The 26172-nt window shown below is 36.7% G+C and overlaps 1 protein-coding gene across 3 annotated transcripts; it reads right to left on the reverse strand.

Moving 5' to 3' along the window:
* Positions 1-2346: 2346 nt before the first annotated feature.
* Positions 2347-24677, reverse strand: LOC112165262 (cyclic nucleotide-gated ion channel 1-like). Of its 3 annotated transcripts, none has more exons than XM_024301735.2 (8): positions 24550-24677; positions 24151-24244; positions 21403-21883; positions 19900-20097; positions 18770-19056; positions 6699-6810; positions 3955-4260; positions 2347-2956 (listed from the first exon to the last, which is right to left on the reverse strand). In XM_024301735.2, exons 2-8 carry the CDS (start codon positions 24171-24173, stop codon positions 2504-2506), a joined length of 1860 nt encoding a protein of 619 aa, XP_024157503.1. In that variant the 5' UTR covers positions 24174-24244; positions 24550-24677; the 3' UTR covers positions 2347-2503. The 3 variants fall into 3 exon arrangements, with proteins under 3 accessions (XP_024157503.1, XP_040362262.1, XP_040362263.1); XM_040506328.1 differs by having other exon boundaries at positions 21403-22216; positions 24550-24581; XM_040506329.1 differs by having other exon boundaries at positions 21403-22130; positions 24550-24572.
* Between the last annotated feature and the right edge of the window lie 1495 nt (positions 24678-26172).

A 26172-nucleotide genomic window follows, 5' to 3' on the forward strand; every position in this document is an offset into this window, starting at 1 on the left:
CTGTCATTGATGAGTTACCACCCGAAATTGAAGAAGAAGTTCGTGCCTGGCTCAGGCCTCACAAGCGGCAAAATGTAGTGAAACGGGGTTCTAGTATTGCCGATTATTTCTTACCCACAAGGAATGCAGTCTATGACATTCTTCTGTAAATAGGCGTTTATATGTAAATCCAAGTAATTTATACAGAATCTAAGAACCTTGCAGCTTTGGTATGCTGGAGCTTTATCATGGCAGCTCTCAGACTGAAATAGATAAATAGGTTTGCGTTGTAGAGGCAAACGGCGTCATTAAAATATATATAAGACAAAAAAAAAATAGAAAAAATCAGAGGCCTCTGGCGCCGCCTAAGGACCGGCCCTAGTCAAGTAGTCATAGTGCAGCAGGGCTGCTGACATTGCCAAGCAAACAAGTCAATTGAAGAAGTTCAGTTGGTAAATCACTGACATTGTTGTCCTCAGTTATGGGTTCAAGTCGTCCTAATGCATTTTTGTTAATCTTTCCTCTTGTTTTAATTTTTTTATATTTTTGATAACAAGAAAAGAAATTACAAAGAAAAGCCTTTAATACAACCTAAACCAATGAGATCAAGTTAAAAGCCCTAGACGCAGATAAAGGCAGTTATCAACTGAATGTCCCAACTTTGCCTGAGCAGCCGCCACAAAATTAGCTCTTCTGAGTCTTCTCCATATGTGCATGCACTCAATATCTTGGAAATGACACGCAAAAGTTTTGATGTCTTGAACCGGAAGTTTGATATGCGTGGAGTTGCAGATAAATTGTTCATGCAATCATTAAGAATTTTTGAATCTCCTTCCACCTTAATTCTGGAATATCCATGATTGAGGGCAACTTGCAAACCAGCTCTTAAAGGTAAAGCTTCAGTAATTAACACGTTAGAGTGACCTATGTTCTTTGTAGAAGCAAGGATAGGTAGGCCCTGATCATTCTCTTAAAACAAAACATACTGCTCTTTGGTTATTGTCGTACAAGGAACAAGAATCAGTTCTTTTTTTTTGGGCCTTGTTTCATTCATTTGTCTTTCTCATGCTATGAGAAACTAAGGTGGCGTTCGGTAACGTTTTCAAGTCATCTTTTTTATTTTATAAAATGAAAATGGCTTGAAAATGCGTTCGTTGGTCTGTTTTCAAAAATGCAGAAAATAATTTTTGAAAATAATTTTTTATTTTACTCGTAAAACATGAAAACGACAAATAGACGTTTTCACCTTTTCATTCTCATATTTTAGAAAACACGGAGATATATTTTCCAAAACAAAGAAAAAAAAGAATGTGCTCTCTTCTTCCATATTCTCACGTCACTATCTTCTTCTCAGGTCTCTCTCTCATCTCTAGTCGCAATCTTCTCTTGTTTTTGAAAATTGTTTTCGGAATAAGCTACCGGACACATTTTCGGATTTCAAAAATCCAATCTTGTTTTCTCGTTTTTATTTTCAAAATCGGTTTTTGAAAAATCATTTTTAAAAACGTTACCGGACAAATTCCCCATGTACTTTTTATTCCGATATTTGGTAACATAAAAAAGTTATCAAGAAATTTGTTAAAAAATTTGTAATTAATGCAATAAAATAATGAGATGTGAGTAATAAATATAATAAAAGAATGGAGAAAAATGAATCATTGGTGATATGGAATGAACCATTTTCCCCCTTATTTTCCCTTCCCTCATTCATGAAAGTGGTTTGTTTTCTTGCATCCCAAACATAGGAATGAATTAAGTTTTCTTTCCCGATGCTTCAATTCTGCAAATCAAACAAAGCATTTATGTTTCATCACAGGAAGCTTGTTACAATTTAGGATGGTATCATGAATTATTTTTATTTACTTCCACGTACAGACAAAAGAAAACTTGCATTGCATCTGATAAAATAATCTGGGGTTCACATCCAAAATCAATTGGCAATAGATTGAGTGGCCCAAATCCTTATAAACTCATAGGCAATGTCTCATTTTTTCCATGTGGGATGTATATATTCTCAACACGCCCTCGTACGTGTGGCGAATTTTCAAGCCATACACGTTCAAAGCCCCAACAAAGAGTCTCGTATAATTTCCCTTATTCATGAAAGGAAAGTGGTTTGTTTTCTTGCATCCCAAACATAGGAATGAATTAAGTTTTCTTTCCCGATGCTTCAATTCTGCAAACCAAACAAAGCATTTATGTTTCATCACAGGAAGCTTGTTATGCTTCAATTCTGCAAACCAAACAAAGCATTTATGTTTCATCACAGGAAGCTTGTTATAATTTAGGATAGTATCATGAATTATTTTTATCTACTTCCACGTACAGACAAAAGAAAACTTGCATTGCATCTTCAAAGCCCCAACAAAGAGTCTCGTATTACTAATGCTAGTGCGCTTAATTAGCACAGATCGCAAGGGACCTGCAGAACGCTGCACTCAATACATGAAAATAAAGCCAAATTTTGTTAATCAATGTTCAAGGAAAGAAACAATTCCTCGTTAGGGTCTTGATAATTTTCATCTTAGACATCCTTTCGTATCTCCTCATCGGTCTTGAGGTAAGCTAGTGCCAACTGCTTTCTTTCTTGAATGTGAAGTTCATAATTATGCTTCAAATTCCTCTGGAATTGGCTTGTGCTGACCAGATTCATCAAGTCCTCGATCGTCAGAATAAAGGCTTCTACTTCGGTTTCACAACATACATTTTTAGTCGAGGTAGGACGGTCTCTATCAGGATCACTCAGTGATGCCCAAGTCAACAGTTCTTCTCCCAAAAAATAACCTTTCTGAAGTTGTGTTGCAGCATGGGTAGAGGCGTAGTCGGTGCATATAACTGTACCTTCTATAACTAAAAACATCACGTCAAGCGGTGCTCCAGCTTCAACTATGTCCTGATACTTGTGGTAGATCATTGGCCTGAGATACTCGCATATCATTTTCAAAACTTTTTCCTCCATATTTTCAAGCATGGGTACCTATATTAATGTATTGCTATAAACTGATGATTCATCATAAGTAAGATTATCCAATACAACTTATACGCCTAATTTTAGATTGTCATTCTTAATTTCATAATCAATTGTATATAGAAAGACAATATAGGGGTAGGTAAATGAAAAATTTTCATAATTGGGTATGAAATGTCTCTGTATGTTCTAACCACTAATGACAAATTAATATATAGTGCAATGATAGGGGGCCTAAATGAGCACAAATTCAATCATGGTGTCATGTCATGTAAGCAAATAGAAATTTTATTTTTTAATTCCATATGGTATATATTGCCACATCATAATCTTGCAACACTAACTTTACACTTAAAAAAAAAAAACTTTACACCTTTATACTTAATGGACAATTCTTAGATTTATCCCTAGGATGAACGTGCATATTCACCTTCATTGTCGATTAACATACTTTACTTAATAAATTTATAATTAACGGTCCATATATTAAATTAGTCTTTAAAGATCATTTATATAAAAAAATCAATCGAATCATAAATCGTTTAATTATCTAATTGAATCAAACAAATGGATGTTTCTAACAACATTTACTACTATTATGATGAACCGTCCATGTATTTTATAGAAATGAATAACTAAAATGTCTTCAATTTGATTGATTTTTTTTACAAAGCTAATCATTGTATTACGTTATACAACATAAATGATTAAATTAGAAAATTATAAAGTTATTATGCGTTAATTGCAAGAGATAGTGAGTATGCTGTATGCTCAGTTAACCAAGGGGTGAACCTAAGAATTATCCATATTTAATTAGGTGAATTAATGACATTAATGAATTTAATTAAGTGACATGACATGCATGACACCTATAATTGGTGCCACAAATCTTAAGCCTCATTCTAACAATTATTTTCCTTAATATATACCAGCTACTAACCACCTTATTCCATACTCCATATTAGTTCATAAATATAGAAATAATTTATAGAGCCCGAGGAACATACTTTGTGGAGTGCATCCATACAGAGATGCCGCTGTACTCGTTTTCTGAGGTACCATGGGAGATTTGACGTGATATGTTTCAAGTTTACATCCCCCTCTTCATAAATATAGTCATGTTCTTCCGATTTCTGTTTTACGTTTTTCATGATATCCGTCATGATCATTTCCTCAGGGATACGATTTCTTGCCATCCACTCACGTATATTTCGTTCTACCTGAAGTAGTTTATACGCGTGCCTTAATAGTTTTTTGTCTTTTTCCTCTTGCTCAAACGTTGTTGTCTGGTTCGCATTGGACTGCAAATACAGCTGTTTCACAAAAACCAAATTGCTCAGTTAACCGTCAAATCCTCCACAAGCTATGAGGGGAGACCGTAACATTATACTTCTGTATAATTCCTTTAAATAGGCTAACACTTATATTCCCGAACATGAGAAAGACTGTCATCAATCTAAAATCATTTTTTTTTTTTTGAATAATGCTATGTAAAGCCATTTTTTCTTTTACGTGCATACTTAATGCACTATTATATGTGACAGCTGATGTAATATTGACACAACAGTGAATGAAATGTTTTGAATTGTTTGACTTTATGTTACATCAGCTGTCATAAGGTGAGATGCATGTAATATGATTCACTTAGTACTCTTGTTCCTATACGAGGGTAAAATGGACATTTTGGTGTGAAATGGATGACACGTGAACAGTTTAAATGACAATTTGGACAGAGCTTGACGACATGAACCAATTGTGAGGAAATTGAGAGTTCGAAGAGTTGTAAGGTGAAATTCAAACGTCAGGGACTGAAACAACGAAACCTTATAAGTATATGGAGTAAACAGTATTTAATCCAAAACTTAATTTCATATAACATTTCTAAAATTCACACCCAGAAGACCAAAGTTATTCATGCCCACAGAATTCAAATTTCAATCTAATTGGAGGGGGAAGGAAAAGTACATGCATTTTGGGACAACTGATCTGCATCCCCAGTTAAAAGATCTATAACTAAGGAAGGAATCATCCATTCGTTTGTGAAAAGGCTTCTTAATTATGAACTTAATTGATTGTTGCGTTAGCATTTATAAGAGTAGTTCTACAAAATCCAAATGATTTTTATAACAAATTTGAATACTACTAAATGACACATCCTCCTGTTGAAAATTATTTATGTTCCAATGTATTAAAAAAAATATTTATGTTCTAATTGAGGACAAAACATCTAATATGGTAATCCTCTTCTTTCGCTTTGAAAAAACAACAGAGAGTTTTAGAGTTGGGAAAAGCACAACAAAAGCTGTAGCTTGGTCCACAGCACCTCTGCACCGATCGTGGCTCACTGCCTCATCGACGAGTGGTGGGTGTTGCAGGACATGTTTGTGGGTCTCTGCGCTCCTGTTATTGTTCTCTTTCAGTTGTTCTGGGCTGTTTACGAGTCTTGTCTTCTCTCAGGGGGCGGCGCATGTGTGGATGAAGGGTAAGTGGCAATTGGCAGCAGCGCATGCTTGGAGCAGGTCATCAGAGGCCATATCATGGTGGTGGTACGCCATGGATCATATGGCGATGGTTGTTTCTTAGAGATGGGTCATTATGCGGAGGCTGCAGCGATGGGATCGAGCTCTCATGCAGATGGACACAGATGGTTGATTCAGGTTTCTTCAGTGTGGCGAGCTTGAAGGGATAGTCTTGCAATGGTGGTTTGCCGGCAAAGCACCTTGGGAGATGGAAGATGAGTGTGACGGCTCCCTTTTGTTTTTTTTTTTTGGAGTTTTGTTTTTTGTTAGGTTTTGTTGGTCAATAGTATGTCCCTATTCCTTTGAGCTAGGGTTAGGTCAAATGGCTGTGCTATGGATGTGGTGTCATTCTTGAGGACAAGTTGGTTTATTTTCAGTTTTATCTTATGGTCAATGTATTGACAAGTGATCCTTGCACGTGGTCTGGTACGTATCCTTGGGACACGGTGTGGAAGAGGACGGTGATTTTTCTGGCGGTTATCTGTGAGGTATCGAGATTCTTGGGATTCTATGTAGCCTAAGAGGTTGGGCGATACAGGCGGTTAGGGGTTGGTCCCTTTCAACTCATGGAGATAATTTATGATGATGGACCCGTAACTGGTTTAGGTTTTAGGGTTGAGAGTGGAGAGTTCATATCCACCGCCGATCATTCCCGTGTTAAGTAATCTTGATTATTTTAATAAAGATTTATTATTCTAAAAATAAAAAATAAAAATAAATACATCTAATATGGCACACGCTACATTACTTGGCATTCAAATTTGGTACAACAATTTAAACTTAAAAGTTTTAAAATTTTCAACAATTAGAAAGTAAATTACTTGTCTTAGGGGTAAATTCGTTTATCTCCTTTAATCTTTATACACTTAATCATTTTTGGATCTGCACTACTAATTTCAATGTCAGTAGTTAGTACCCTCACAATCACTAATTTCAATTAATTTTGTCCAACGCTTCTCAAATGTTGTGTGAAACTGTCACCTATAATATGCTTTTGTATGTCACGTGAATAGTACCTCATCATATAAAGGTGACTAGAGTCATTTTTACAATTAACAAAATAGTTGACGAAAAATGTAATGGTTAGATAAACGATTTGAATTACTGATAAGTGTAGGAGCACATGAGATGATATTAAGAGTGCAGCAACACAATCAATTTAAAGTGTAAAGCTATGAAAGTGAAATAAAATTAACATATCTTTTTAATTTAAATCCACTAGCCTAACATACCTGCACATTTCCGATGAGATATAAGAACAGTAGCAAACCGATAATAGAAATAAGAAGAGCAAAGCAGTTTTCCCACACGGAACTACTTGTTTCCAAGTTTGTGCCAAAGTTACTGCAAAAACAGGTCCAACATATAATCTATAAGATGTATATTAATGGTGGAAGGAGTTGACACAAATAACATATATATGTACTCACAGTGGAAAAACACAAATAACATATATATATATATATATATATATATATCACCAACAATGATAATAGATAGCATATACATAACATAGATATCGATCGAGGTCCATGTCCACTTTAAGAGAATAATTCTTTGTTCAAAAAACAGATTTGTTAAAAAACAAAGAGAGAACATATAATTCTTTGTCAAAATAAAAAAGGAATTTTAATATACAGAATTGTGCGATGTAATGGAAGAAACCCACCAAACATTTTTTCTCAATATAAACCCAAATTGTGCCAATTAGGCTACATGTTATGTCTTTTTTTTTAAGAAATTTAGACAGATTATCACAACTCAATTGTAACATCAACATTAATAAATTATCATAATTTACGCTGTGCTTTTATATACCTTGATTATGAGTTTTTACAATAACAATTACGGAATTTGGTATGTTTTAGAGTTAGATGATTAAATGCCAGAATGGCTGTTACATACGCTTTCGCTATCTTTTACAGACAAAACAAGAAGATGTGGTAGTACCTACAAGTGTTCCATATCAATAGATCACTTATTGAACAATGCTCATAGATTACAATTACTTGAATCCTAATTTGGTACTGCTCTAGAAGATTCGCTAGAGACAGATAGAGTGCACAAAAAAAGTGCATAGCTCCCTTAAATATTAAGAAATTATTGAAATTAGAACTAATTAAAAACATAACTAATTAGCAACCCAAAGGCCCAAATGACAACTAGAACCCTAAGCCTGAAAGTGCAAGCCCCATCGCCCCAAGCCACCAGTGAATCTCAATGTCATCATTACCGTACTGCCGCCTGGAGAAGATTTGGATCACGATCTAGTCCCCACCTTGCACCACCAACTTTCACTCGAAATGATGTCCATGGTTGCCCTGCCTCAGAGCTTTGATTAAAAAAAACTGTGCCAACCAACCTATCAACACCTCAGGTCAATGGGCAATAGACCACCCATCACCCGTTCGGCAACAGCCCATCATAGGCGAGGAAAAACCAGCGCTAGCCACGACCACAATAGAGGTTTATTTCCCCTCTAATGGGGGGCAATAGAGATTTATTGGGGGCAATAAAGGTCTATTTGGGTACAATAAATTTTTCTGACGATCTCTTTGGAGATCTCCGACGAAGTTTTCAAAGAAGTCTAGTGGGTAGATGACCGGAATCCGGCCATTGGTGACCGGACTTCTGCTGCCGGTGACGGGACTCCAGCGAAATCTCCTATGGCTTCTTTCTCTTCCATTTCTCTCTCTCTCTCTCTCTCTCTCTCTCTCTCTCTCTCTATGTAACAAATGGGTGAGGGTAAAATAGTCTAAAGAAAAAAAAATTTAATTGGGTATTAAGGAAGACCTTATTAGAGTGTTTATGTGTAAGGGGAAATTAAAAAAACTTAATGGGATAAGTGGAATAAATGACGCTAGAATTAGGGTAAATAGACAAAAACTCTTTGAATAAAGAGGTCTTATATTATTTTTAAAGATAGTTAGTAACGAGACTTTCGCGTGGGGCCAAACGAGCTTGGACTAGTCTGACCCGGCTTATGGGCCCTTATACCTCGACCTAACCCAAGCCATTTTCCAAAAATCGGTCGTGCCGACCCGAGTCACCTTTAGTCATTGGGTCGTGCTGGACCTCGGCCCCCTTAAAAGTGCCGTGGTCGGGCCAAGCAACCCGTTTGCCTCTACACTAAGAGCTACTAGGAGTCACTTTCTCTCTCCTCATATTTACGGGAACTTAATGTTTAGCCCACTGGGGATCGTGGTTGGAGCATTTTTTTGGTTTCTCCTTAAAAGTTTGTCTGATAAACTCTAACTAGAACCTATTGCAGATGTTCTCCGGTCTCCACACTCCCATTTTTTTTCTAAACTAAGTATTTTTTATCCACATGCTATTTTACCTCCAAAACAGCACACAGACCAAAAGTTGACATCATACAACTGACAAAGGACCAACGCAGTGGATCCAGTGGTTATCTAGTGCTTGAAAGCTTATGGAGGAGGGTCTTGAATGAGAAATACTCATTTCAAAATCAAACCAAGATTGTCAAAGAGAAAAATCTATAATAGTTCAGATTTAACTAACAAGGACCCAGATTTCAATTTCGCACCAAACAATTATTTAATTTCAGTTTTATTTCAATCACTCATTTTAAAAATTTCTTCCTCATTGGTCAAAACTCTTTCTCCAAATGGTCTTAGCCTCTGATAGAACAAATGATCTCTTAATTTGATTAAGAGCTACTTTATACTTGATTTGAGGACAATTTGGGATTGTGAAGATCTGACACAAAAATTTTTTATGAGGGGAACAAGGGGACGTGGATGGAAAAGATTCAATATACAAAAGATTAGATCACCTCTGATGGATGAATAGAAAGAGGTATCGAGAGAGATAGTATTGAGATTTTTCTTGTTGACATCGTATGAACCCACTTGCTTTTGGAGAAGGATTTACACTAGAGATTTGATGAGCATTCAGATCAGTGGTAGTTTGGTGCATGAGCATTGCAGAAAGTTAATCGAATGGGGTTAAAAGAATGGGATTGGCTGATCGAGAGAAAGAGGTGAAGGCATTTTCAATAGACTACTTATTTCAAAATTAATTTAAAATTTAGTTAATTTTAAGATAAAATTCTACTCCAGCAGAAAACCTAAATAGTTTTAAGATAGTACCAATTTGCGATGGTGTGTCAGGTTCTGACGGGTAGGCAGTTCCATCATAGAAGCTTTAATGATCTCTTTTAACGTCTTTCGGGGGGGGGGGATATGGGAGTAGCTATCAGCGACGTGAAAGGAGATCTTTTTCTGGAATGTTTCCAGTGTGAGGATGATATGAGAAGAGTGTTGAACCGGGAACCGTGGGACTTTGACAAGTCACTTATTGTTATGGCTCTAATGGGGAACGCAAGATCAGTAACAGAGGTGGAGTTGAATTCTGCTGTGTTCTGGGTTCAGGCATATGGAGTTCCATGGAACTACCGTACGACGGAAGTTGCGAAGGATATGGAGGTGAGGGCTGATGATAAGGGGTGTTGTATTGGACACTGTGTGTGTCAGGGTGCACCTGGATATTTCTCTGGCACTGTTGAGCTGAACTATTGTTGAGTTTCTGGAATTTGGGGATCAATTGGTTGAATTCCGTTACGAAAGATTGCTGGAGTTTTGTTAAGAATGCGGGTTGATTGGGCACCCAACTTGAGTGTGCTTTGAGAAATTCGGCATCAAAGGAAAGCCTGAATCAGAACGTCATTTTCCTTTGACACTTAGGGCTGATACAGACGTGCATGGGAAGAGAATTGAACCTAGAGTAGGTCGTAGTTATGTGGATGCAACCTATAGTGAGGGTGTTGGCAGTGGAAAAGGAACTAGTGCTAAGTCTATCTAGTCTGTAGGTAGGAACAAACAATCCTTTAGCAGTGGTTCTTTGCGGGTATCAAAGCCTTTACAAATTGAGAGACCATGTCATGTGTACTTACATGGGCATTTGCCAAGCATAATTAGCTATAAGGGGTCATGCTCATACTACCGCCAGCGGTACCAACAACTATCAATGGTGTAACCTACAGAAACACCGTCAGGCTCGCTAGCATCTGAGCCTCAGCTCACCCCCAGATCACAGCTGATATGCCGTCACCCGTCGAGCCAAGATAGCCTCGCTGAAGCATCAGAAGCTGTGAACTGAACCATATCAGTCCCACATCGAAAACAAGGAACAGTCTCTTCTCCACCTATAAAAGGTCCACTCCTCTCTCCTCATTAATTACGCATTTGCTACTTACCTACTGTTATTTTGTCAACATAAATACATTGACTAACTTAGGCATCAGAGAAGAGAAGACCGCCCAACGCGGTCTCCCTTTGACGCCCTTTGTATTTTACTTGATAGATAGCGGAAGCTCTGAGAATATCACAAGTAGCGGTCCGCCCACCGGACCAACGTTAACTGAGATTTGGGCTACCGCTCAATCGTAGACATTAACATCATGACACTGCAACCTCTCCGGTGAAAGTGGTGAATGCTAAAACTGGGCCTGATGGTGTCGAGATTGTGGAAAGGAAGTTAACGGTGCAAAGCAGTCAGCATGAAGGGGGTTCAGTAAGTGAAATATTGCCAATGAAGGAGGTGGGAAGCCAGAGTGTAGGTGATACTGGCTCGGATAGGTGTGGTGATCCAAAAATTGCAATTGACCATTCAACCATCCTTGAATATGGTGGACACTGATGCAATTTGGAGGTTTGGGTCGGCATTCAGGCAAGGCTTTGGTCAGAATGTTCATTATGGTAAGGGTGGTCCATTCGTGCTATTTGCTTTTAATGGAATGGATAAGGGTAAAATGACTACATTGGAATTCTCTTTGGGTGCAAATAGAAAGTCCCTAATGTGCAAAAAGAACTTGAAGAGCAGGAAACTAATATCTATGTCTATAAAAAGAAAGTGGAGATTGGAAGGGGCTCGAAGTGAAGGTGATACGGAGGTTGGGGGGGGGGGGGGGGGGGGGGGAGAGGGGAGAGAGAGTAAGGTGGAGACAGATATTGTGGAGGGTGAAGAGAGGGTATCTAAGAAGGTGATGCTTTCATCAGGTGTACCTAAAGTGGTGGGTGCAGCGGGGCTGCCCCACCACGAGTAATGAGGATTTTGAGTTGGAACGTCCTAGGGATGAGGGGATCCCGGACGTTCCGTGACTTGAAGGATTTCATTCGTGTCCATAAACCTGAGTTGATATTTCTTATTGAGACCAAAATGACTTTGTGTCAAATGGGAAGACTCAAAACTCAGTTGGATATGGATGGAATCCTTAGTGTGCCAAGAGATGAGTCTAATAGTGGTTGTTCGGGGGGTTTGTGTATATTATGAATGAGTACTATTTTTGTTTCTTTTATTTCGTCGAATTGTTTACTACATTGACACAATGGTTATTTGGGAGGATGGTGAGGTCTGTAGGGTGACGGGTTTCTACGGGGAGTCTAGTACTAATCACCATGCCTCTTCATGGGAGTTGTTACGAAGTTTAGCAAGTGCATATGATGGTCCATGGTTGTGTTGTGGTGACTTTAATGAAATTTTGAGCATCTTCCAAAAAACTGGTGCTACCATTCTTTCCTAGAGACAGATTGATGCATTTAGGCGAGTGGTGGAAGATTGTGGCTTGTATGAATTTTCCTTCATAGGATATGAATTCACTTGGGATAATAGAAGAGAAGGAGATGCTAATGTGAAGGAGAGACTTGATCGTGGTTTTGGGAATCTCCAATTAATCCAAAAATAGGGTGGCTTCCTATCTCATCATTTAGTGACTATAGCCTCTGATCACTGCCCTATTCTAATTGAATGTGAGCCTCCTGCTAGTGGTGATGGCGGTGTTCGAAGACGTGGGCGTAGATTCCTTTTTGAGGAGATGTGGACTAAAGAGGAGGACTGCGGTCAGTTAATTAACCAGGTTTGGGAGGAAGGGTATAATATAGGGGTGACATATAAACTTAAAATAGTAGCAGAAAAATTGAAGGCCTGGGAAAAGGAAAAATTTGGGCAGGTCCGTAGAAGTGTGAATGAGATGAGGCAGGAGTTGAAAAATTTGCAGCGAATGCCTTGTACTGGTGATGTTTTGATACAAAGGTGTGAGGTGGAACAGAGATTGGATAAGCTTCTAGAAAGGGAGGAAATCATGTGGTGTCAATGAGCTGGGGTTAATTGGCTCTGGCATGGTGATCGTAACACTAAGTTTTTCCATAATTATGCGAAGCAAAGATGTCGAATTAATAAGATCAAAAGCATTCTTGGGGAAGCTAGTCGGTGGAGGACTGGCCGGGGTGACAGAGCTTGACTGTGAATTTGTTAACTATTTCCGGAAGCTCTTTAATTCAGATGGTGGGCGATTCCAGGATGATTTTTTCCATGCAGTAGATGCTAGAATTACTCAGTTGCAATTAGTATTCCTGAGCAGTACGTTTACAAGGGAAGAAATTGAGAGTGCATTGAAACAAATGGGAGCTACAAAATCTCCCGGACCTGATGGAAGGCCTTCTATTTTTTATCAGAAATATTGGAGCATAGAGGGTACTGATCGATATGGTCTCTAAATGTTTGGAGACTTTGAACAGGCAGGGAAATGTAGGGGAGCTCAATCACACTCTGATTGTGCTGATACCGAAGATTGATAGTCCAAAGAAGGTAACAGAGTTTCAACCAATTAGTCTTTGCAATGTGATCTATAAATTGGTATCGAAAGTGTTAACCAACAGGCTGAAAAGGGTATTACCAAATGTGATTTTAGAGGTTCAAACTGCATTTGTCCCGAATAGATCGACCCATGATAACGTTATTGCAGCTTTTGAGATCCTTCATATTCTAAAACATCGTGGAAAGAAAAGCAGGCAAAAGATAGCAGTGAAGTTGGATATGGCTAAGGCGTACGGTCGGGTGGAATGGAATTTCTTAAGGAAGATGATGGAAGTATTGGGTTTTCCGAATAGGTTTGTGGAGTTGATTATGTCATGTGTTCAAACGGTTACGTACTCAGTTCTTCTTCATGGTAAACCATTTGGAAAGGTAAGGCCTACCGGGGGAATCAAGCAGAGGGACCCAATTTCACCATATTTGTTTTTAATTCTTGCTGAGGGCTTCTTTTCCCTCTTACGTAGGCTATTTTGGATGGTCAGTTGCATGGAGTTGCAATTGCAAAAGGTGCTCCCTATGTTTCCCATCTGTTCTTTGCTGATGGTAGTCTGTTATTTTGTGATGCTTCTACAGTAGATTGTGTCAAATTGAAGGAGATTTTTGGGGTTTATGAATTAGCGTTGGGTCAGAAAATAAATGTTGATAAATCTGCTGTATGTTTTAGTTCGAAGACTAATCATGGGGTGAAGGAGGTTATTATCAAGGCCATGAGAGATATTTGGGCCTCCCCATGGCCACAGGTAGAGATAAGAAAGGGACATTTAGAGGTCTGGCAGATTGGGTTTTGAAAACAGTCCAAGGTTGGGAAGGTAAAATTCTTTCAAAAAATGGGAATTGAAGGAGGTTCTTATCAAGGCTGTTGCTCAATCTAATCCTACCTATACAATAAGCGTTTTTCAATTACCTGTTGGTACATGTGAAGATATTAATAAACATATTGCAAGATTTTGGTGGGGGGAATCGAGTGGTCGAGGTATCCACTGGAGGAATTGGGTGAAGAGTGAAGGGGACTTGGCTTTAGAGAGATTCAACAATTCAATGAAGCTTTGGTGGCAAAGTAAGGGTGGAGACTGTTACGAGATCCTAATTATCTTGTTGGTAAAATGTTGAAAGCCAGGTACTTTAAGAATTGTGATTTTTTTGGAGGCTAAAGTGGGGAATAATCCATCCTCTGTTTGGTGTGCATTTATGTGGGGGAAGAACTCACTTCAGCAAGGATTGAGGTGGAGGGTCAAGGATTGAGGTGGAGGGTTAGGAATGGCCTTAATATTAAGGTCCTTCTTGATCCTTAGGTGCCAAGAGTGGATGGTTTTCGAGTTTCTTAGAAGCCTGGGCTGAATATGTCTATGGACTTAGCTGAGCTAATTAATGAAGATGGGAATTGGAATCTAGCTTTGTTGAATCAAGTGGGGACGTCCCAAGAGGTGGAGGCAATCCTGTATTCCTTTAGTTTGTAGTGGAGGCAAGGATCAACTTATTTGGAGTCCGAATCGTAATGGGAAGTATTCTGTCAAGAGTGGATATAGGGTGGCTTTAAAGGAGGGTAGAGCTTCAAGAGGTGCTTCTAATGGAGTTCCTACTATTTCTGAATTTTGGAAACAACTTTGGAAGATTAAAGTCCATCCAAAGATGTCCCATTTTCTTTGGGGGTGTGCTATAGGTCATCTACCATGTAAGGTTTCTCTGTCTTTGAGGAGATTAGTTACGGATTCTACGTGCTCTCTTTGTCAACAAGCTCAAGAATCACCTTTACGCGCAATATATCAATGCTCATATAATATTGCGGTGTTGGAAAAGGCGAACTTCTATTCCAAGTTGGGCCAAGGAATTTTTTGGAGGATGCTAGGAAGGTGTTGACGGTAGATGAACCAGGGGAGGATCTAGCCCTGATTGGGTAGGGCTCAAGCCCCACTGGCTTTTTGGGCCCAAAAAAAACCTAGGTATATATGTTGGCTTTTTTTTTTTTTGGAACACACTTTTCCTTTCTCAAGCCCCACCGAAGTGACCGAACTACGGACACCCGAACTCCAGCGTCGTTCCTTCACTTCTTCTCCTCCTCTTCTTCTCTTCTTCTTCTCCTTTATATTTGGATATGCCCTTTATTTGAAGTTTCGGATTTCTGAATTCTTATCTTCACTTCTTTAGTTCTTCCTTTCTTCGGCGGCTCGCGGCTCGGCCCTTGATCAATGTTCAAAATTGCTGGGTTATTCACTCTAGTGACTCCACCGAAAGATGTATTCTAGTAAAACCCAATTCATCTCCAAATTGATAAGACCCAAATTCTAATTGTTAAAGCTAATGAAATTGTTAATTCTAATAAATCCCAGTTATTGGGTGGGTTGGATTTGCTGAATTTGTGCATGTATGGAATTAAAATTTATTGGTCCCCAAATTGAGTGTAAAATTTTAGAACTGGTTTGGTGAAGCTATGTGTCTAGGGTTAAATTATTTATCTTCAGGTACATATTTGAAGAAGGGGCAGAGCAGTTCTGAATAGATGTTGCCCAGAATCCAAATGATACAGAGGAGTCCATTTGGTGCTTTCTCTGTGAAGCTCAATTATATGGAATTAAGGGTGCAAGGGAACGGTTTCTTGAGGCAGGTTATTGATACCAAGATAAGGGCTTTGTAGCTTTAAACTTCAAACATGTCTTTTGGATGTCTATATGATCTTAACCGAGTATCTTTAAGAGGAGATTGTTGTCTTTCTAGTTGACATTATTCAAATTGTTTTTCACTCCTATGTATTTGAGTGAGAAGTTCAATAAAATTCTTTCTAACTGCAGGTTGGCCGAGATCCAAGACCTATCATGAGAGAAGACTATAACATGTTTAAAGACGGTGGTAATCCAGAAAAGGGATATGAGTGAAGCTTTTCCTCTCTGACCAAACATTTTCTTATTTGAGCTTGTTGTTCCTAGGTGTGGTTATGGTATTTATTAGTTCATATGAGATGTTAAGAATGCATTTATCTTTCATGTTTTTGTGTTGAAACATGAACCGCTGAATTTGTGGCTTTGTGTGTGTAATTCAACATTTCAGGTTAATGTCAACATTTGTGGCTGAATTTTTTTTTTCTTCCTTTGTTAAGAAGCTCAAACCCCACTGAGCTTGTAATCCTGAATCCGCCTCTGGGATGAACTGAGGTAGGGATGGCAATGGGGAGGGTAGGGTAAGGGGATTAAATTACCATCCCCATACCCGACTTCATTCCCCATCCCCTTACCCGCCCCAATCCCCGTAATAAGAAACTGGGGATTCCCCATCCCCGTCCCCATTGGGGATTAGGTCCCCGTACCCGCCTCAATCCCCATTAATAATATTACTAATTTATTATATAAAAATTCATTCAAATAATTATCGATTGTAAACTATGAAGTTAAAATCAAACATCAACATAAAATAATTTTTTTTATTTCAATAAAACAAAAACAAATATAAGTCTCGCTTAAAAAAAAACAATAAAAGTCTGCATTCGACAAAAAAATTCCACAATCAACTGCTTAGTGTAACCTAACAATTTACTCATTCACTCGAACAAGGTGAATTGAATAATATCAAAAATATATTGAAAGAATTTAACTATTGACAAAAAGATGAAGTTTACATAGATATATATTTATAAATACTATCAAAAATATATAATATATATATATATATATATTTTAGATAATTCTTATTGGGTGGGTATGGGGATGGGGATCAAAATACCATCCCCACCCCGTACCCGATTTTGGAATTCGAATACTGGGGATCCCCATCCCCGTTACCCGATTTTCCCCAAATTTCTCCCCATTAGGGTCGAATACCCGATGGGTACCCTACCCTATGGGGATTATTGCCATCCCTAAACTGAGGTTTCTGGTGGTGTTGGTATGGAGTAATTGGAAGGAAAGAAATGCGGTGCAATTTGGTGAGCATCCACGGCCTCCAGAGGTTATTTATGCAATGAGTGAGGCAGTTTGGAATGGCATATTACAAAACCAGATTTTGAATCAACCTGGAGGTAGTAACTTGCATGGTAATGCATCAAGTGGATGGGTGCCACCTATTGATGGCCAATTAAAGCTTAATTATTGTGATGCCTCTGTTGTCCATAATGGCAACAATGTTGGAGTGGGTATTGTATGTAGGGGCAGTGGGGGAATGTTAGTGGCTGCAATGGGTGAGCGATTGATGAGTAGGCTTTGCCCAGTGGCAGCAAAGTTGATGGCAATATTGATGGGATTGGAGTGGAGCATGGATCAAGGTTAGAGAAGTGTGAGCGTAGAGACAGATTGTCTAGAAGCTGCCAATTTGATTAATGGAACTGAGAAATATCTTGTTGCTGAAGGATTGATGGTAGATAGAATTCAGTTCTTAATGGGTTCTATGGGTATCCAAGGTATTCACTTTGCTTCTAAAAGGCTTAATACAACAGCTCATGTAGTGTCAGGTTTTGTAGCTCGTAATAGTGGGCGACATGTTTGATTAGGGGTTGGGCCCTCTTGGCACACAAAAGTCATTGTTGGTGACGGATCCACCATCGGTTACTCCCATATTTTGTTATCTGATTTCCTTTGAAGAAATGAATCATTCATTCTCAAAAAAAAAAAAAAGGAGAGGAGAGAGAATTTAACCAAAACTTAAGTTTTTCAAGGTTCAAATTAATTTAACTTGAGATTTTGGAGCATATATGCTAACTCAAAAACTAGCTTGCTGGAGCATATATGCTAACTCAAAAACTAGCTACTTAGAGCATCTTTAACAGACTCTCTATTTTAGCTCCTTAGCTATTTTGGAGAGCATGTTTAACTTTTTATCTATTTTAGCAGCTGCATCAGACTTCTAAGTGGCTCTCTATTATAACTTTTAGCTATTCGCTCCTAAATATAGAGAGCAGAATGAGGCTCTCTATAATTTAAAACATTCCTTATAAGTTATTTTATATAATTTATAAATACATTTAAACAATTTAATCTTCATTTAAAAAATAATATAAATTCAAAACTAGCTAAAATAGAGGGCATTGATGCAGACGTATTTCTAAAGTGGCTAGCTAAAATAACTTTTTAGCTACTTTAGCTAAAATTTGACTCAAAAATAGCCATTGCTAAAGATGCTCGTAGCTAACCTTTAACAGACTCTCTATTTTAGCTCTTTAGCTATTTTGGAGAGCATGTTTAACTTTTTATATATTTTAACAGCTCCACCAGACTCCTAAGTGGCTCTCTATTATAACTTTTAGTCTTTTAGTTATCTCGCTCTTAAATATAGAGAGCAAGATCAGACTATCTATAATTTAGAACATTCCTTTTAAATTTTTTTTATGTAATTTATAGATATATTTAAACTATTTAATCTTCCTTTAAAAAATAATATAAATTCAAAACTAGCTAAAATAGAGAGCACTTATGCAGATGTATTTCTAAAGTTGCTAGCTAAAATGACTTTTTAGCTATTTTAGCTAAAATTTGACTAAAAAATGACTAGTATTGTTAAAGATGCTCTAAAAAACTAGCTAGCTATATTTCACTTTAGCTATAATTATTACTATGGAGATGCTCTAAGTTCGAAACTTCAATAACGTTAACAGATTAAAACGTACTAAAAAAATCAAAAGTAAATAAAAAAAAAGGAGTGCGGAGACCACTCTCCTGAAATTCTTGTGTTGATTGTTAGTAATTTCACAAGTATACAAGTGTACCTTAGATTTCTGAGGCCCCAAGAAAAGCAATAAAAATATTTTGTTGGAAAATTTTTCAGTCTTGTATTGCCCGATTGAATCACATCTTGAAATATACCAAAATTGAATGGAGTAATATCTGGTAGATTTGTTGGACATGATTCCTTTCGGAATGCGATACTTGTGTAAGTAATAGAGCTATCACAACGATAAGTAGATATACATTGAGATGTTGTGTCCGGACATGCTTGATGCCAACAAGATATTTCTTGTTGAATAGAATAAAAATACCAAAGAGCTCCAAGTACCTACAAAATCAATAAATTAAATTATGTTTGAAGAGAACTTTATATAAAAACGCATGAAAACAAATTATTATTAAGATACATTGATAGGATTTTATGAAATTCAAAATAAATAATTGGATCCATCTAACGAGTTTGTTACTGTCACTAATTGACCAATATGATAATGCTGGTACTCTTTTTTTTTTTGTCTTTTTTAGACAAACCGTACCCCTGTTTTTTTTCTTTTTCTTTTGTATGAGTGTTTTTACAATAGACATGTGCACGACAAAAAGAATGAGATATGGTTTGTAAATAATAAAAAATGGTGTCGATTTTACTCCTTAAAGTAAACGTCACATAAAACCTAATTAGTAGCGGTTGTAGAGACAAATCTTTTATAAACTTTATTGCAATGTCATCATTTTTAAATGTGAGACAACACTCTACATTCTCACATGCATCGCATGTGTTGTAAATATTTGGTCCGTTCGACATTCACCCATAAGCAAATATGCTCTAATACCACGATAAAGAACATCATACTCAAAATCAATTGACAATTGTTAGAGAAGCCCAAACGTTTATAAACTTTGTTGCAATATCACAGTTTTTCAATGTAAAACAACACTCCATTCTCTTTTAAACGTATGCATCTGTAGGTTATTATAAAAGTTAAATCCTTCTGAGTCATTGATCAAGTCTTTATCAAAAATTTAATTAGTCGAGCAGCAGGTTACAAAATAAGTAAACAAAAAAAGACGAACGGGCAATTCCAAAGAGTGATTTTGTCACTATGCTAACAAAGTGAAAACTAACCCAAATAATGACTTAATGGAGGTTTGAGGAGAAGTGGTTGAAACTTACATGACCCGCCAGGATGTAAAGGAAAAAATTAAATGTAGCTGTGACCCCTTTTCTGATGAAATACTGAAGATGATGAATTAACTGGTGGATCAAATAGACCCTACACATATATTGGAGAAGAAGAAGAGCGTTTAAGAACGCTAATTTATAGAAATATCTAGAGCCTTCCATATTGGGAAAAACAAGCACGATTGCCACCTGGACAAAAAACAGCAGGTTCCTTAAACAAGACCTTCCGTCAAAAAAATAAGAAGAAAAAAGTAAGATAGAATTACAACTAAGTTGAAATTTATGGTTCGAAAAGAATGTAAAGCTCTATAAAGTGTAATTGGACATTGGCCAAACAAGCCAGATCTTTAAGCTTTTAGGATGGTTCATGAATTTTTTTAATTGCTCCCAGAACTATAAGATATTAGATGAATTAAAAAAAACCTATTTGAAGCCTGTTCAGCTTCCTCTCGTACGTTCATGATATTGCTTTGACATGACTTTTGTTTTGTTTTTACTGGTCTAATTCTTTTACCATATCGCTTTAGGTACTAGCTTGTCATAATGGCTAGCTAGCCCCCAATAGTTGCGTCCTCAATCGAACGAGATGAAGGCAGACGTTGGAAAACAAATAAATATAACCTAAAATACAATGGCCGATCTAGAATGAAACATTAAAGTGGGTTAATGTAAGACTGATTATAATTTATTTTTTTGGTTGATAATGTTTCTAAGAATTTTGAGACTAGATATTAGAAGACTTTTAAAATAAATGCTAATGGAAACATTAAAAAAGGTGCAAAACAAGGGAAGAAAATGTTGTAATCAAAGAAAAAATGCGGAAGGGCAAAAAAACAAAAAGAGATGAGATTTTAGAATTTTTTTTAAATAATAATAGAAAAATAAGAAAATTTGCAAAATAAGGAAAGAAAATGGGGAAAGAGCAAAAAAATAGGCAAAATTTGCCTTTAAGATGAGTCAAATCAAGTCAAGCATTAGAAAGAAAAAAACAGCACGACTTTGTTTTGCCAACTAAACCAAAGTTACTTTCATGAAATTATACACTTACAACATTTAAGATATTTAAGAATTTCTTATTCAAAGAAAAGAAGATATTGAATTTTTTTTTTGCATTGGATTACAACTCATGTAACATTGCAAGTGGATCTGTTAGAGAGTGTATTCCATGCACTGACAATGCATGAGTACTTGTAATATAAATGGATGTAATTTTTTTGATATTAAAATATATAAAGGAGTGGATTAGATGAGTGGTTGTTATTTTTTTAGAGATTAAAACACTGTCGGTGCATATAATCCTGTCCCGATCTGTCATTACTAAAACATTATGTAAGTAGTAATTTCTTAGAAGTAAACAAATAGAGATGTATAACAATTGCTAATTTTCTAGGTATAAATGAAGTTGGACTCAACATTTAACGGCTGTTCAATTCCTTTTCTACTCATCTAGCAACTCAATCATTAGCATTTAGCAACAATTTATACAAAAATTACCTGTGGGATTGGTAGAATGGAAATAACGGTAACTATCAACAACAGAACTGCCGTTATTGCCTTCACAAACTTTTTTAACTTTCGCTTAAAACCTTCTGAAGGTTGCGCATTTGGAAGAGCCTCGGAGTCGTCATTGTAGACAGAAACATATTGAGGCCAATAACTCATTGGACCAATAATAAATTTTATCACCAAGGGGATATCCGTTAGTGATCGAGAAACAAGCGCCGCAGTCATTAACTTTTTGTCTACTCCAAGGCACATATTTGTCTCATCGATGATTGGAATGTAAAAGAAGTAAGGATCTAATAACACTCCAATACATAAAAGTACAACTGTCAGCTTCATACTTGTCGTGGCACTCATGGACCAATATGCCCTTCTCATGGACCAATATGGGGCGAAAAGGATTCGCTGAAGTGGACTTGGACATCCGCATGGCCCTGGAGTATTGAGGAGCTCCTCAACTCCTGAATAAATGCTGATGGTGAAGAAGACGAGATATTAATCATAGTATCCGGATCTGACCGGAAGGAAGCTACAACAGAAGCTATAGAACCTCACTGTTAGTTACAAACAATCATGTACTTCCAAACATCAACCGCCACATTTGGGTGTTCTCCAGGTTTCCGTTTACAAATGGTGTGACGTTTCTGTGTCACCTAAAGTTTCGACGTGTGAAAGTCTTGAAATTTGCTGCCCTTTTTTTACCTTGGAGAGTTTGCTACCTGAATGGATTTTATTTGGGTTGTTTGTCTTGTTCAGTTTTTCTTCTTCTGATTGTTTGTGTTGTCCGCACTATGTGGATTTTGTACTACGGTTTTTAAAGTTTTGTTTCATCAATAAAAGTCCTTCCACCGCTCATAAAAATAAATAAATAAATAAATAAACAACAACAATAATCATCCCTCCTGGTCATTTTTAATAGCAAAACAAAATCTAATTAAACAAAAGTAATAATAATTTTCTCACACAATTAACCACTCATGTCTGTAGTAATCATTTATCATACGGTGATACAAGTAATCTTTTTTTTTTCCTCAAATAATTTATGTTTTTCTCAATACAGGTGTATTGTTTTAGGAAAAGGGTTACACATGTAAGGTCAGCATATATTACTAATGAAATGTACGTATTGGCATTGTCCAACTTTGATCACTAAGGAGATATTTTGATTAGGTTTTTTCTTTTTCTTGAATATAACAGCATTGAGTTTGCAATGTTAGAGGACATTTTAAGTTTCTACAAATTCCTAGTTTACCCCTTTTATATGCTTCATTCTAATTTTAATTTTTAATTTGTTAGAGCAACTCCAACAGCTTCCCTATAATTTTTGTATTATAGAGAAGCAAAAGTCAAACCTTTAGCCTATTTTTCTTCTCCAACTCTAACAGATTCCCTAGTTTACAGTAATCTATAAAATCTCCATATTCTTCTTTAAAATTTTGGAGTTTGCTGTAAATATAGGGAATTTGGTTTTCTCTCTCCTCACTTTCCCTAAAATAGAGATAGTTTAGGGAATCTGTTTGAGCAAAAGACGCTCATTTTTCCCTAAAGTAGAGAAAAATCAAAATATAGGGAATCTGTTGGAGTTGCTCTTATGGTTGGCTAATGGACAAACAAATGGATTGTGCATTTGGCACATCACTTAGTAATAGAAATATAGATGAAAGTGTGTGATTTGATGGAGAGGATGTAAACCAATCATTTAAAATATGTTAAGAGCATTTTTAGCACTCTCTATTTTGGTTCCTTATCTATTTTGGAAAGTATGTATAGTTTTTTTTTTCTTTTTCATTTTAGCAGCTGCACCAAATTCGTAAGTGACTATCTATTTTAACTTCTAACTATTTTGATCCTAAATGTAGAGAGTGAGATGAGACTCTCTATTGTTTGAATTAACATTCTTTTTAAGTTATTTTATGTATTGTATAAATACATTTAAACTATCTTTTTATGTAAATAAAGAAAAAACTATTTTTTTATTCAATAAATAATATAAATTCAAAACTAGTTAAAATAGAGAAAATTGGTGCATCCGTATTTTAAAAATGGCTACAGAAATGACTTTCTAGTTAGTTTGACTAAAATTTAACCAAAAATAATTAACAATGCTAAAGATGCTCTAATAATGACCAAATGTAGAAGGCATATTGGCACTAAAGGTCTACTATGGAAACAAAGGTTTATTTCCCAAATTTGGTCAAATATTTCTTAATGCCCTTTGTATAATTTACATTTAAATTTTTGATTGATATTACGCCAAATGCCCAAAAACATATAAGGGTATCTAAGTTAGGACTGAATACTGATTGAATTATATAAATAATATTCTAGTGATGGACAGGCGGTGAGTTTCTGTGGTAGTCCCCTCTGATATTGCTACAGATGACTGAATATTGCATAACTCTAGAGTAAGGGTTTGATCTACTCCAATGTATAACCAAAAAAGTTGGCCACTTTTGTTTAACAAGTTTGGAAAACGTACTAGACCTATTACTTTCTTTGTTTTCTTTAAGACATAAATGAAAAAGAAAAAGAAAAAGAAACGAAGTTAATTTAACATTCTCACATACAGTATAAAGCAACGTGCATCGTATTCGAGTGATAATTTGTTCTGGACTTGTGAATCCATGATAGAAAATGACACATAATATACTATTTTATTTTGGAAAAAAAAAAAATTCAAAGCAATTACTATATATATAGATTCATATATGTGTGCGTATGAAACATAAGAAACGTTACCATAAGGTGGATGAACCCTCCATATAAACACAAACTATATTTTTAAAAAATAGAAACAGCAGGAATCTTTAGAGTGATCCGAACGATTGTGATCCTGAAAATGCGTGGACATGTAGATGATTAGTAGAATATTAACCCCCTATATGATCAATTTTTCATGTAGCTAGATAGCCATGTAGAATCCGAAGATGACATCAAAGTGATTGTGACCATTAACAGTTCGAGTAAAACTGAAAGAAAAGTGTATGCAGAAAAAGAGACCTTCTGCAGATTGCACACCAGAACGATTTTTCTCTATATACACATGATATAATTAATCAAGTAATTTAGTTTAATATCGAGATAAGATCAGTAGAGAACATATAGAAGTTTCGTATAGGAAAAGACGGATTTTCTTACTCGAGTAATCAAAACTTGAAACTGGTACTGCATACCATGCTGTATGATATTATGAAATTACAGGGAAAGGAGATTGATACGAAGCAACTAAAGAGCAATTGTGGCAGAAATTCTCAAAATGGCTAGTCTGAACTCAATTTGAAACCCAACTGATAAGCTCATTCTTTTTTATAGACTTACTGGTCGTTCCTTTTTTTTTTTTTCCTTGTTTCTCTGTGGGTTACTGGTCATTTAATTTATGATCATTATTCATATAATCATTGTTACTGCTATTAATAATATTCATTAATAAGTATAGTTTTTTTTTTTTTTTTTGATCAAGAATATTAAGTATAGTTTGGTTTGACAAGTTGTATCTAGTACAAGCTGTCACTTGTCTTGCTGTGTTTTGTTCTTGGGTTTTAATTAAATGCAACTCTTTTCCAGATAATTTTTTCATTGCCACGTCATCATTTGATCGATTTCTTTTAATTATAGCCAAATTAATCCTCGGTTCGTGGCCAATGATCAGTATTGACCAATTCTTTTTTTGGTGTGATAGATTGACCAATTCAACCGTTTACTTTTCAGTCTTCACACGGTTTCCAACTTTCCATCCAATGTCGTCATTGCTGATATAATTATCTAATTGCTTAATACATGCAATGTTTCCTTTTTCATCCAGATATCTCGCTTTAAAATTTGTTATGTGATAATTCTATGAGTATATGATTTAGGGTCCTTGACCAAAAGCCCGAAAATGAGCCAAAGTTATCCCACTTGCCCCATCAACAGATTTTTACTCCCACTAACCCAATTTAAATTAAAATGACAATTTTACCCTCGCCTTAATTAATAAACTACAGAATGCCACTCTATTTTATCTTTCATCTCTTTCTCTCTCTCCACTCTCTCTCCAGCACGATGCCCATGACGCCGGCCCCCTCCCTCCCCGTCGCTACTGGGTATGCCGCCATCGCCGTGGAGCAAGAAGGAGTTGGTCCTCCCGGAAATCGACGAAAACGACATCGTCAGCACCTCCAAAGATCGACCTCGCTCCTCCGCCGCCTTCACCACACCTCGGAAAACGCTGTCTCCGCCGGAGATCATGGCGCCGGGGACGAGTTTATTCTGATCAACGATGGATTCGGCGGCCTTGTTCTTCCTTTGGCTCTGAGGCTCGAGAAGGAGAAGACGGAGGAGATGTTGAGGACGACGAGGATCTCAGCTTCCTCGAACAGCCGACCATGATCTTGATCCGGATCAACCGGTCAGAGAAGTTATTGTCGTTGAAGGCGAAGGTAAAATCGGCGTCCGTCGACGTCGTCACCGTACCGGCGAACTCTGACCCAATCATTCTACTATCTGCTATTTCCGATGCTCACAGTGGAGGAGATGCTCATATTTTCCGACGCACTCTTCACATCCGATCCAGATTCAATTGAGCCAGTCTTCACATCCGATTCAGATTCAATTGCATTTATGGTTTGATTGCTTGTTATAGGGTTTGCACTATCCAATATGAAATTATTATTTTGTTTTTGCATTTTGATGCTTTTGACTGTAAGAATTTGAAATGATTCTGTGTTACAATCCATCAGTAGTCGATGCTTCTGTCTTTCATTTCTTTGTTAGTTCAATTTG

Source organism: Rosa chinensis, chromosome 5, assembly GCF_002994745.2.
Source record: "Rosa chinensis cultivar Old Blush chromosome 5, RchiOBHm-V2, whole genome shotgun sequence".
Taxonomy (NCBI): domain Eukaryota; kingdom Viridiplantae; phylum Streptophyta; class Magnoliopsida; order Rosales; family Rosaceae; genus Rosa; species Rosa chinensis.

Excerpts from the sequence above, each read along its gene's own strand:
- LOC112165262 (XM_024301735.2), bottom strand. The coding sequence starts at position 24,173 with ATGGAGGGTTCATCCACCTTATG. Across the intron at positions 19,057-19,899 it reads TTTACATCCTGGCGGGTCAT|GTACTTGGAGCTCTTTGGTA; the intron begins GTAAGTTTCAAC and ends TTGATTTTGTAG. Across the intron at positions 6,811-18,769 it reads TGGGGCCTCAGAAATCTAAG|TAACTTTGGCACAAACTTGG; the intron begins GTACACTTGTAT and ends CTGTTTTTGCAG.